Here is a 14,075-nt window from a genome sequence, read left to right on the forward strand (position 1 = left end):
AGCCACAAACTGTTCAGTGCCACGGCAACTAGGACAAAACAATCCTCTTCTTTCTACCCACGGGCAGATCTCAGTCCTCTTAGGGCGAAATGCGGGTCAAGTTGCCTGGACGCGGATAGAAGCGGTGGCACAAGGGCCCCTTCCCAGTATCACTGGCTTCCGTGTGCCGGCCATGGAGGATTTTCCTCGAGTGTCGTGACCGACCCGAGGCGTGGCGCCTACCGGGCCAAGGAGGAGGTGCGGCGGCCCGGAGAACTCCAGTCATCACACGGTTAAACCTCTCCCAAGGAGACCGGAGGAGGGAGGGTCCCCGCTCCAGAAAACGAGGATAACACCGTGCCGGGGCCCCGCCCCCATCGCGGCCCGGCCTCCCCCCCCCCCCCTCCCCCGCCCAACTCAGGACCGGTCCTGGGCCGCACCTGCCCGCGCGCACACGCCCCCCGCGCGCCGGCCGCCCCGCGCGCCAGGCCTCAGAGCCGCTGCCGGCGGACCCGGGCGCCCGCCCTGCCACAGCCCCTGCGCAGCCGCCGCCCTCGGCACGCGCCCGCCGCGGCTCGTCCGCAGCGCCCTGCCTCGGCACGGGCCACGGCCGCGGGAGCCGCAGCCCCGCGCTCCTCTTCGCCGCCTCCCCGCGGAGCCGGCCCGGCGCCGAAGCCGAGGCGAGATCCAGCCGGGGCGCTAGGGCACGAGGGCCGACGCCGTCGCGGCAGTGCACTGCGCTCCGGCTCCCGCGAGGACGCTCTCCGCCTCCTCCTGCTCCGACCTCCTCAGTCCTCACCATCCAACGCCCGCTCCCCAAAAGCACCCGGGGCGCATAATTTCAGGGTGGGGCGGGAGGGCCCTCGATTTGGGGGCTTCGGGGTGGGCGGGGAGAAGGACCCGGAGGGGGAAAGGACTCTGCGAGGGAGTCGGTGAGAGACTATGGGGAAGGACCAGGAGCTGCTGGAAGCTGCTCGCACTGGCAATGTGGCTCTGGTGGAGAAACTCCTGTCTGGCAGGAAAGGAGGGATCCTGGGCGGTGGATCCGGACCCCTGCCCCTGTCAAATCTGCTAAGGTAAGGAGGGCAGCTGCCCCGGGATTGCACACCTCCTTATGCATTGTGATGGGTACCTGCTGCTCCTCGTGGTAATTGCACCTGCTGGCTGCCAGGGATTCATTCTTAAATTAGGCAGGAAAACAGACAGTGTGGATGGAAAAGAGGCTTGAGCCTTCCAGCCAGTTGACGCCTCAAATTCTTTGAGTAATTTTAAAATAGCCTTCCATCAGTGCGTCAATAATACTTTTCTCGGAGCTGTGGTGCAGAACTTGGGCATGTACTAGTGTTGCTAGGAGAAAATCGGCGTTCCACATGCTTCCCATCAGTGTTTATTATATATTTTAAGCCTCGAACCCAGCCTTTCTTTCTTTTCTCTTCTTTTTTTTGTCTATTTAAGTGAAATTGGCAGAGAAGCTATCGCGTGCATGCAATTACCCTGCAAAAGCCACTTACTTTGGTTGCTGCTACCTTCTCTTGCAGAAGACATTTGCTCTGCTGTAGGTTATGATCCCACAAAAGTGGACCTTCTGATGAAATGGCATCAGTACAGGGTGTGTATAAAACTTGATGAGGCAGCCCAGCAGCACTCTGTTACCTGGACGTAGCTGAGTGAAAACTTAGTTATTTTATATCTCAGGATGAAGGATGCCAGCTCAGGATTGGGATACCGTATTTGGAATATGGTAGAGGCCTTTTAATGTGAAGATGTTGCAGGTGAGACTAATATTGCTTGGAGAATCTGAGATGACGTTTGAAAAAAAATGTCAAGGTCTTTATTCAGCAATTAGTACCTTAGAAATAGCAGGGTTGATTTCAAAAACTATTAACTTAAAGTTGAATTGATGGACAAATAAAATCAGTGGGGAAGGAGGACTCCTGAAGAATATTCGCTAGATAAAATTCAAGGAAATTTCTTTAGTTTCTAAAATCATGGTTTTTCCATTTATCCTGGATATTTCGGGAAGCATTATTCATATCTTCACCCTAAAGCATATCATAGGCAACTCAACTGGACTTGTAAAAAAAATGTAAAAGCCCAAGTGGGGCCCTGGCCAGGTAGCTCAGTTGATTAGAGTGTTGTCCTGATACACCAAGGTGCGGGCTGAATCCCTGATCAGGGCACATACAAGAAGCAACCAATGAGTGGAACAACAAATTGATATTTCCCTCTCTCTTTCTCTAGCCCTCTCTCTCTCTCTCTCTCTCTCTCTCAAATTAGGAAATAAAATATGAAAGATAAAAGCCCCAGTGATGTTCATGGTTTTTAAAAGCTGTTCTGTGCTACTCTTAACAAGTGCTTAACTTTTGGATGATGGCATTGTGTTCTTTACACACTCCTCACATGTTGTAGTGGTCAGAAAGGCAATTAACAGTCCTGGCTAATAGGGTAAATTAAATATTTGTAGTACAGTGAAATGAATTTAGTTGGAAAATAGTTGCTGGGATTCAAAAAAAAGCTCCATATGCGATCACCTATACTTGTGACAGTGACATTTTATTGGAATGACAGTTCAGTTCAGAACAATGAATATTTATGGGACATTTTTTTTAGTCGTCTTAAAAGTGATGATTCTTGGTGTACTCCCTTGTTAAATAATTTTCACTTCCATATACAAGTAGACAAGTGTGCATATTTTAGATTATAGATCCAGTAATTAATTGTCCTTAGTCACAGGTAATTTATACAAAAGCGGTTATCTGTACAGTTGTAAGCTGAAGGTAAAATAAATGTTTGCCAATGTATCATATCATTTATAAAAATGATTATGGCTAGAAACCTATGTGTTAAAAGTGGTTTCTAAAACTAATTAATTTCCTCAGAATAACATTAAAGAACTCTTTGAGAAGAGTTAATTTCCTTGAGGTATATAGTATTTTAAAAAGCCTGTTTTTGAGATAGGCAAATATCTATTAAATACTTTCTCAGTTGTGCCATTAAAAAAAAGAACAGATATCAAATATTAGGAATGAAATACTAACTATTTAACACTGGAAAACATTAAATATCAAAGTCGTGCCCCACGGTGTACTTCTTGAGAGAGGTTTTCTCTTTTGCTGGTTTTTTCAGAGGTAGCAGCAGTAGCTCTACAACAAGAATGCACATAGAGCAACGAAACTAAAAACATGTGTTCATTAGAGTAGTGTGAACAGAAGTGTAAAAATCAAAATCAATAACCTTAAAATTTGCATTTATCTATCTCATACTGAATAAACAACTAAAGCAGTGTCTGAAGAAAATGGGAGTCGAAATTGTATTCTTTGGATGATCATTTGCATAAAATGAAATTCCTAAGGGAAGACACATTTTATTTAGTTGTCACTTTATTTCATAAATGACTGTCATCAGAAAGTTATTTACAGAAAAAATGGAAAATGTGGCCCTTCCACCTCAAACATAATGACACCTTGAAATTTTAAAGTATTTTGGAATGCAAGTTTTGTCTCTCCTATACCACCCCCCCCGATTTATTAATTGTGTTGGGTAATAATAGTACTAGATATTGTGCTAAATGCTTACATGTATCATCTCATTCAATTCTATGTATGTAAATAAGCCCCGGCTGGCATGGCCTGTGAACTGAAGGGTCACCGGTTTGATTCCCAGTCAGGGCACATACTTGGGTTGCGGGCCAGGTCCCCATTGGGGGCATGTGAAAGGCAACTGATTGATGTTTCTCTTGCACATCGATGTTTCTCTCCCTCTCTTTCTCCCTCCCTTTCCCCCTCTCTAAAATAAGTAAATAAAATCTTTTAAAAAGTTCTATGTGGACCTTAAGTCATTGATCCTCATTTCACATATGAAGAACCAAAAAGACAGGAAGACTAAGAACTTGCTCAAGGTCACATGATTAGTACTGGCAAACATGTGAAGTTATGTGATTCACATTTGCTCTACCATATCTTATGTCTTATTCATTGAATGTTTTAGTCTCAAAAGTTTAAGGTATATAGTTGAGATAGTCTGATCTGAACATTTTATTTTGCTATGAATACTTTAATTTAAAAATCCTTAATTTTTATCTAATTAAAAAAAATCTTATGACTGCCCTTTGAGGGCTCACTAGTGAAGAACTTTGGTGGAGATGCTTTTGATTACATATTACCTACCAAGTGAGCAGTGGCTATGTGATGGGGAATCAGGTATGCTTGGGTGACACTACAATTTTCAGCACAAGTAGCAATGATCTTGAGTAAACATAGAAATCTCTCTAAGCCTCACTGTTCTTTTCTATAAAATAATCATACTACCTACGATACATGGTTGTTGTAAGTATTAAATGAGGCAGTAAGCAATGAGTGTCAAGCATTTAGCACGTTGGTGTTCACTGTTAGTGTTATTATAATTTCTCATGCATCTACAAAGCACTGGACTCTGTTTCTTAAGCCCTTAACGACTATGAATGACTGGCAGTAAATTTCTGTAGCAAGTTTCCCATTAGGTCCCTTCAAACAGAATGGGACCTTTTAATCCAACATCTCACTTAGAGGAATTATCTCTAACATCCTTTACTAGTTAGTTGCTCCAACCCTGTGAAACCTTCCAGTGACTAGATCCATTCTATTTTTTGACAGCTCTAATTATTTAAAAAATTCCTTTTATTGAGTTGAAATCCACTTCCCTTTAATTTTCAGCAATTCGTGTTAGTTTGGCTGCATGGGTCAATATAAAGCAGTTTAATTCCTCTGTCAGGGCAATTCTTCATGTGCATGCATTTAGCTGTATTTTCTTCATTATCAATCTTCTATATTTTTTTCGTGGAAGTACTATTATTTCCATCAACCTTTTGTTATGTGGCATTGCAGAATAGGTGAATTTAGATTTTCGTAGCTTTCACTACTCTATTTTCCCTTCTTTGCATATTCTTAAATTTTGCAATGACTCTTAAAGTGTAGTGAGCAGAAATGAACAAAATGCACTAGCTGTCATTGGATCAGTGTAGAATATACTGGGACTTGATGTACTGTAGAATTAAAAAACAAAAACAAAAACAAAACAGGTTACAAAATAGTATTTGTAGTATGATCCTATTTTTTCTTAAGAAAAATAAGTGTGTGTGAACATTTATAATGTGCATTAAGAAGACTGGAATGATAAACACCAAAATATAAATTGTATTCATCTTTGAGTGATGGAATTCTGGGTAATCGTTATTTTCTTCTTATATACATTTCCCAGTATTCTACAATGAACACATACTATGTAAATTAAAATAGCAGCTATTTAAAACATGATACAATGAGGTTATCACTTTATTATTATTAATCTAAGACCTACCTTAATGCAGGTCAATTTTTTTTTAAGCTGTATAATGGCATTGGTTCACATTGAGCAGATACTCAAAACTTTCAGGTATTTTTTTTCAATGATTTGTGGAGCCATGGTTCCCCTATCTAGTACATGTAAAAGTGTTGCTTGAACTTAAATTATCCCTATTACATTTAATCTTACTTGTTTTAGCCTATATTTATCACCTATCTAGAACTTTGTGATTCTTGCATCTGTCTTCTAGCATATCCACTTCTTTCCTCTGCGTCATCTGTAGATTTAATAAGCATGTTTTCTAAAACTGGAATTCAACACACTGTGATATATCTCTAAAGAACCTCTCTTCGGCTTAGCATAAATTTAAAAGTAGCAATTTTAAGACTATACTTTCAGGGATCCTTTCTATAGTTCGTTACTAAAAGTAGCAATTTTTATGCATGGTATTTCTACCAACATTGAAGCCACTTGATAGAACTGTCAGCTACTTCTTTCCAATATATGTATGAGAATATTATGGGGTATTTTATCCACTGCCTTTCTAAATTCACACTATATTCTGTTTATGGCATTCTTTAATCTACCCCTTTAGTAGTAAGTCTACAATTTCCATCCAAATCAGGTTACTTTATGATAGCTTGTTTCTGGGAGTGAACCATTGGTTGTGCCAATTTTGATGCATCTAATTCTTCTGGGTTTGGATACTCACACTCATTTGAAGCAGCTAAGTGTCTCTTAGGATCTCTGTCTGTTTGGAGCTTCAGAAATTTCCCAACATTATTTGTCTATCCTTTCCAGTTTGAAAATCATTCTCATTGGGGAAGATAGAAGCAAAATAGAAGTTGGGAAGGATCAGATTCTTGACATTGTTCAGTGTCATAGGAAATTTCTCCTGTGGTCTAAAACCATCTATGGTTTTTTACTGTTACTCTCTCAGAGTTCAAGGTTACATTAGCTGCCATAGCAGTGAACTTTTATACTTCCCTTCTCTTTTTCAAACTTAGCTGAGAGAGGCGTTAGCATTTTTCCAGGACAAGTACATACTTCTTTTTCTGTGTGTGTTTTCAGTTATATTTCTCACCACTCCCTTTCATCCTTGCAGGAATCTGAGCTCATGAGAGCTCATCAGTGTATTGAAGTTGAGTTGCCTCCCTCCTTTTTCTTTGTCCATAATATATGGAAAATTTCATTTTATTTAACATATCTTTTGTGAGACAGCTGCAAAGCCCTTTAAAGTCCCTTCCTTTGGCACAAATGCCTTTTAAACCAAATAAAAATAATTCCCACTTAAAATGTATATTAAATTAATTATTTTTAGTGTGTCTAGATTAAGAGCTATTTGTATTTTAATAAAGCAATAAAACGTTTGTTAATGTCTCAAATTCTCTTGATTTTTTTATTGCCTCAAAATGCCAAGCACTATATAAACATTATTTATTAAATTCTTGTTGAACATAAAGAATCCAGCTCTGAAGACCCCTATGTGAAAAATTAGATCAATAAACCAGATAGCTTTTAAATATTTTCAGATTCAGGATTCAGCTCATGAAGTTTTTGTTGAAGGGCATAAGGAAATAAGAGGCAACTTGGAAGCATTTGTAATTTTTGCAACTATTTGGACAATTGTGGTTGTTGGGACTCAGATATAAGATACTTCTAGGGAAACTGCATTGGTTAAGTGGAATAAATCACAAATAGAGCAGTTAAACTGCATGAAAATGTTGTATCTATAAAAATAGTCAACTTGCAAGTGGGTTATCTATTTTAGATAGTAATGATGTTTGAAGTGGTGATTGCACCATTATGCTCAGGGAGCTGTGTCTGCCAGAGAGAACAGTGCCAGCTGCATGGGGGGGTGTGAGGAGGGAGGAGAGGGAATTTTGGTACTGACCTCTTTCTCTACTAAACAGGGTTTTCTGCTCCCTCTTCAAAACAGTGAGGCTGATGTGTAGCTGGGAATTAGGACAACAGCCGGCGACTACTATGCATCTTGTCCGTTCTTACATTGCCCAGTACCTTGTGGGTCTCAGCGGTTTCTTAAAGTTGATGGAAGGGTGGAGCAGGTCTTCGCTGACATTAATGCAGAAGCTTGCAATATTCAGTAGTGCGGTACTGACTTGAGCAATTTAACCTCTCAGGTGACAGTAAACACAATTTGATTAGTTCAATTGTATACTGAAATAGTTTACTTAATTATGCATTTGAGGTAATTTGGGAAAATTCTTTTGCGGAGCCTGTTATAGAACATTCTTCCTAAGTATTTAACTAGAAATGGAAGCTGACTGTAGTTCAAATCAAGGATCAGAAAAAACTAATTTCAACCTACAGAACCTGATGGTATTTAACATTCAATGCATTTTAGTTTGCCTTTGGTTTCCATTTTGAACACATGGCAGCATAGTTTTAGTTCATTAAAATCATATGTTGATATGAGAGAATATTTTATATCTGAAAATGCAGGAATTCACACAGAAGATTCATTGGCGTTCCAGCCCTTTCTTATGCATCTGATGACGTGGTCATGTAAACCATATGGCAGGCAGAGGTACAATGCTAGGTGAAAACCCAGTGAATTTTCTTGTGTAATACAGATCTAGGGACCCTTCTCAGAGTCCAGTTTTCTTATTCACATCAATAGGACAGCAGGTGATCTCCATATTTGTGTTAAACCTGGGTAAGGATTGAAATTGTGTGATTTATTTAGCAGGACAGGATGTCTTCATGAATCTGTGAATCTGTCTGAAAATTGAACTTTGATTCAGTTGTGCTGTGGAGTTATTTGGGTTCCATTGTGTTGTGAGGGCAGCTTTATTGAAAGTGGTTAATTACTTCTAGTTAAGTGAGCTGAAAGAATCGGCCTGGACTTGTCACTATTCTTGGATCAAATTCTATCACATTTTGGGTGAAGGATGTGGGCGTAAACGGCCAACCTCGTTTCTGTCTGCCTGCTTGATATTTCTGTTTCCCACACCACAGTTCCTTTGACTCTTCCTGCCCTAATCTTTTTCTGGAGAGAAAGCCTCTTCTTCATTCTAATCATTACAAGTTCACCTTGGCTCTTTCTCCTGAGGGGAAGCAGGTGTTGTGGAAGGAGTAGAGCTGGAATGGGCTGTGTAGTGAGAAGTAGATTGAGAAGAACTAATATTGAACATTTAAAATTGAGTCTACAGAGTCTGCTTTCATCATCTCTAGTTTCCTGCCTCCATCAGTGTTAACTTCTAACCTGATGTACTCAGTATCATTTCTTTCGAGCTTTACGCCGCCACCAAAAACTATTTGTGGGAGCCGACAGTTAATTCATACTGAAGTGTGACTGATTGGTATACACATTTAGGAAGAGGCAGCTTTTTTAGTATTTTCATTTAAAGAGGAAAAAAAAAAAAAGCTTTAGGCTAAACAGTTAAGCTTTGGAGCTCTTGTCCTAGAGCTGATGGAGTGAATTTTGCCAGATTTGCGAGAGGAGGTTGGATAAAGGTGGTCGGTTATCCTTCCTTCTTATCGGAGATGTGACAAATGGGATAACATAGGGCTGGTGCTGGAAAAGCCTTTTCTTTCTGCTACTTATTTAGTATTTTTATTAGATAACTGTTATATTATATACCCATCAGCAGATGACAGGTTGTTTACCTGTTTCCAGAAGAAGTTATTCCTTAGATGTATATATTTATTATGTGATCACAGATGACAAAGATTTATGGGATGCAATTGTATAAAAGCTTTAATATCTAATGTGAGTTGAGATTCAAATTTTTAAAATACATTTTCTTGCTTGAAAAATTACTTCACGTTGCAAGTTGACTTCAGTATCTAGGTTATTCCATAAGCCTGTATTTCTCTTTATAAGGGAGGCATTTGAAGTTCTGGACCCTTGGATCCCAATTAACATTCTTCCACATTAAGGTTTTCTTCCTTCCTTCCTTAATTACTGTTTAGCCTCTTTGAATCTTTGTTTGATACTTCTCGTTAGTAATCTTTATTTGCAATGTTTTGTGTATCATATGAATATGCTAAATATAGTATCTTGTGTTTTGAATATACTAAAAATCTGCTATTGACTTACAGGATTATCCCTGTTTTGTATAGCTATTTTACTGCTAGTGTGGACATATGGGAGTAAGTAGGAGTGTGTGTGGGGGGAGCAGCAGAAATTATGCAGAGCTGTCTTTGGCACAGTAAATGCCAGCAGTGGGATAGCCCAGGACAGAGCTGCTTCCCATTAGCTTGCTTTGGCTATTGACTAGAGTGGTCTGTCATTCGGAAGGTTGGCAGAAACTTTGAAGACATATCAGAGAAGGTGAATAATTAGGAACAATGGTAAAACTATCTCCTACAAGTTTTTTCACTGGTATGTTTTATGCTGTGTAGTAAAACCAAGTTTTACCGATCAATGAACCAACTAGCCAACTAACCAAAGTCAGTTAGGATCTTATAGGGAACTGTCCTAGGAACAGTTAAAAGAAGAGTGATTACTTTTTTGTAAAGCAAGTGTTTATTGAGTACCTGTGGATTCTAAAACTGAATCAGATCATCTCTGTCTACTCACTAGTACTTGTAGAATAATTGCACACATATGTCAGCAAAGAGTTAAAATACGTTGTGATATAGGAAGGACACTTGAGGTGGTGAACACACAATGCAATATACAGATGATATGGAATTGTGCACCTGAAACCTGTATAATTTTATTAACCAGTGTTACCCCAATAAATTTTAAAAACAAAATAAAAAGTACATTGTGATATATTCTGTAATGCAGGAACCAGACAATGCTACAGGAACATGAGGAACAAGAAGAAGGCGCCTTTAATTGTATCTGGGAGGGATAGTCATGGGAAACTTCAGAGAGGAGGTGATTTTTGAATCTTGTAAAATGAATAGGAGTTTACCAGGCTGACAGTTTGGGGGAAGGGCATTGCAGCCCGGTGTCAAAGCCTGAGTGACATAAGGAGGACATTGACCCAAGAGAGGGTATGGCAGTGGAAAGCACTGGCTACATACAGCAAAATTTATCAAAGAGTATATGTACTGACAAGAACAGAACTTAAGTTTTTCACTGTTGGAGAGGGAACTTACAAATATAGGGAGGGAGAAATTAAAATGAATCTTTCCTGTCAAATTATGTTGGACTTAGATGAATCAGTTTTTAAGAAATATAGATCTGTCTCTGTAGTTTTGTGTGTGAAAATGTTGTTTTCACTAATGAGCATAACTAGGACCCAAATATTAGCCTTTAATTACCCTTTTTCAATAAAGGGAAATGTGGTTTCTTGGAGAAATGATGGATCTGGGACTGAAGCAGACAAAGGCAGCAAAAGCAGGAACACGCTCAAAGAAGGATTCTGGGAAGCCAATCTGAAAGGGCCTGAACTGGCAAAGTCTGGGACAATTTAACTATTAAAATCAATCATGAAGAATGGGATATTCTAATAGTTTAAATGCACCTCTCCACACAATAGCTACTACAAACGAAAAAAGAGTAATTGTATATGCAGCCTGACCAACAGCATCATGAGCAGGTGATTATTTATTGTTTTTCTATTACAGTTGTCCCACTTTTTCCCCCATTGCTCTCCCCGACCCCACCCATCCCTTCTCCCATAGAAAATCCCCACCCCATTGTTCATGTCCATGGGTCATTCATACTAGTTCCTCGACTAGACCCTTTCCCCTCTTTCCGCCCTTCTCCCCTCTCCCCTTCCCCCAGTCACTGTCAGCCTGCTCCGTGTTTACTTTCCTCTAATTCTATTTTGCTTGTTTGTTTGTGTTGTTCATTAGTTTTCTGTATTAGATGATATCATATGGTATTTGTCTTTTGCTGCCTGGGTTGTTTCGTTAAGCATAATACTCTCCAGTTCCATCCATGTTGTCACAAATGGTAGGATTTCCTTCTTCCTTTCTGCTGCATAGTATTCCATCGTGTAAATGTACCACAGTTTTTAAATCCACTCTTCTACAGATGGGCACTTAGGCTGTTTCCAGCATTTGGGTATTATAAATAGCGCCGCTAGGAACATAGGGGTGCATAGGTTCTTTTCAACTGGTGTTTTGGGATTCTTTGGGTATTACCCTATCAATGGAACTGCTGGGTCAAAAGGCAGTTCCATTTTTGTTTTTTGTTTTTTTTTGAGGAAATTCCATACTGTTTTCCACAGTGGCTGCACCAGTCTGCATTCCAACCAACAGTGCACTAGGGTTCCCGTTTCTCCACATCCTCGCCAGCACTTGTTGTTTACTGATTTATTGATGATGGCCATTCTGACTGGTGTAAAATGGTATCTCATTGTGGTTTTAATTTGCATCTCTCTGATGGCTAGTGATGTTGAGCATTCTTTCATATGCCTATCGGACCTTCTGTATGTCCTCTTTGAAGAGGTGTTTGTTCAGGTTCTTTGCCCATTTTTTAATTGGATCATTTGTCTTCTTCGTGTTGAGTCATATAAGTTCCTTATATATTTTGAAGATCAAACCCTTGTATGAGGCATCATTGACAAATATGTTTTCCCATATGGTTGGTACCCTTTTTATCTTGCTGATGTTTTCTTTTGCTGAGCAGAAACTCTTTAGTTTGATGTAGTCCCATTTGTTTATTCTTTCCTTTATTTCTCTTGCCCTAGGAGATATATTGGCAAAAATATTGCTACATGGGATATCTGAAAAATTCCTACCTATCTTTCCCTCTAGGACTTTTATGGTGTCACGGCTCACATTTAAGTCTTTTATCCATCTTGAGTTTATTCCGCAGTATGGTGTGAGTTGGTGGTCTAGTTTCATTTTTTTTGCACGTCCCTGTTCAGTTCTCATAGCACCATTTTATATCCATTTTATGCTCCTTCCCCCTTTGTCAAATATTAGTTGTCCATCTGGACCTGGGTTTATTTCTGGGCTCTCTATTCTGTTCCATTGATCTATATGTCTGTTCTTATGCCATTACAAGACTGTTTTGATTACAGTGGCCTTGTAGTATAGTTTGATATCAGGTATTGTGAGTCCTCCTACTGTGTTCTTCCTCAAGATTGCTGTGGGTATTCGGGGTGTTTTTTGGTTCCATATACATTTTTTAAGTATTTTTTCTAGGTCTGTGAAATATACCATTGGTATTTTAATAGGGATTGTGTTGAATCTATAAATTGTTTTGGGTAGCATGGACATTTTTATGATGTTGATTCTTCCCATTCATGAACATGGTATATGTTTCCATTTATTTGTATCTTCCTTAATTTCTTTCTTCAGTGTTCTGTAGTTTTCCAAGTACAGGTCTTTTACCTCCTTGGTTAAGTTTATTCCTAAGTGCTTTATTTTTCTATAGTGAATGGGATTTTCTTTCTAGTTTCTATCTCTGATATTTTATTTTTGGTGTACAGAAATACCTTCAATTTCTGAATATTGACTTTGTACCCTGCTATTTTGCCAAATGCACTTATTAGGTTGAGTAGTTTTTTGTGGAGTCTATAGGGTTTGCTATGTACACGATCATGTCATTTGCAAATAATGACAATTTTACTTCCTCTTTTCCAATTTGGATGCCTTTTATTTCTTTTTCTTGTCTGATTACTGTGGCTAGAACTTCCAAGATTATGTTGAATAGGAGTGGGGAGAGTGGACATACTTGTTTTGTTCCTGACTTAGGAGGAATGCTTGCAGTTTTTGACCATGTTGGCTTCAGGTTTCTTATATATGGCCTTTATTATGTTGAGGTATGTTCTCTCTATTTCCACTTTGCTGAATGTTTTAATCATAAACGGGTGTTGTATTTTATCAGATGCTTTTTCAGCATCTATTGATATGATCATGTGATTTTTGTGTTTCATTTTGTTTATGCAGTGTATTACATTTATTGATTTGCAAATATTAAACCATCCTTGCATCCCTGGGATGAATCCCATTTGATTATGGTGTATGATCTTTTTAATGTGTTGCTGGATCCAGTCTGCCAATATTTTGTTGAGGATTTTAGTATTTGTGTTCATCAGTGATATTGGCCTGTAGGTTTCTTTCTTTGTTGTCTTGACCTGGTTTTGGAATTAGGGTAATATTGACCTTATAGAAAGAGTTTTGGAGTCTTCCCTCTTCTTGGATTTTTTGGAATGGTTTGAGAAGGATAGGAGTTAGTTCTTCATAAGCTAGTGATTAAAGTGAACATTATGGACAATAGGACAAATCCCCTGCCCAGACAACCTCTTGCCCTTTTCTAGCTCTGACTCCTTATGCCCAATTGTATCTACAGAGGGATGCCCTTTATCCTGCTCTGGGTCTAACCTCCTGCATTGGGTGTCCCTTGCATGCAGGTGCCCTCCTCTCTCTGTTTGGACTCTGATACCCCATGCCTGGAAATTTCCCTTGGCTACCACCACATGGATGCCCTTGTTACCCTACTTGGGCTCTGACCCTTTTATATCATCCATCCCTCTATGGGGATGCCCCTTCTATCTTGCTTAAGCTCTGACACCTCACGCTCAGCTGCTGCCAGTATGGATATTCTCTACCCTGTCTTGGGCTCTGATATTTCACTCTTTCCTCTTGTGTGGATGCCTACTTTTCTCTGCCCTACTTCATGGATTTAGGAACTAAATTGTTCAGGAAGAGGAAGGAAATGAGGAATGAGAAGGGGAAAAGAGTGTGGAAGAGGAAGTGGAAGAGGAGAGTAACATAATGCTGTTATTTTCTCTAATGGTGATAATGATGATGATGATAGTGGTGATAAATCACTCCAAATCAGCCATGCCTATTCCCTTGTGTTGGGCAATTAAGAATTATAGATAACATGAAGATTATGA

General features: G+C 39.5%; 1 protein-coding gene and 1 pseudogene across 6 annotated transcripts in view; both read left to right on the forward strand.

Moving 5' to 3' along the window:
• Nucleotides 1-921: 921 nt before the first annotated feature.
• Nucleotides 922-14,075, forward strand: part of ANKS1B (ankyrin repeat and sterile alpha motif domain containing 1B) — an 829,228-nt gene continuing 816,074 nt past the window's right edge. For all 6 annotated transcript variants that reach the window (XM_090272643.1, XM_090272644.1, XM_090272647.1 and 3 more), the window contains exon 1: nt 922-1,055. In XM_090272643.1, coding sequence (XP_090128769.1) covers nt 922-1,055 — 134 coding nt within the window. The remainder of the gene's footprint in view (nt 1,056-14,075) is intronic.
• On the forward strand, nt 5,682-5,782 carry LOC150011196 (small nucleolar RNA U3; annotated as a pseudogene).

Source organism: Furipterus horrens, unplaced genomic scaffold, assembly GCF_987537825.1.
Source record: "Furipterus horrens unplaced genomic scaffold, mFurHor1.1.pri manual_scaffold_4, whole genome shotgun sequence".
Lineage (NCBI taxonomy): Eukaryota > Metazoa > Chordata > Mammalia > Chiroptera > Furipteridae > Furipterus > Furipterus horrens.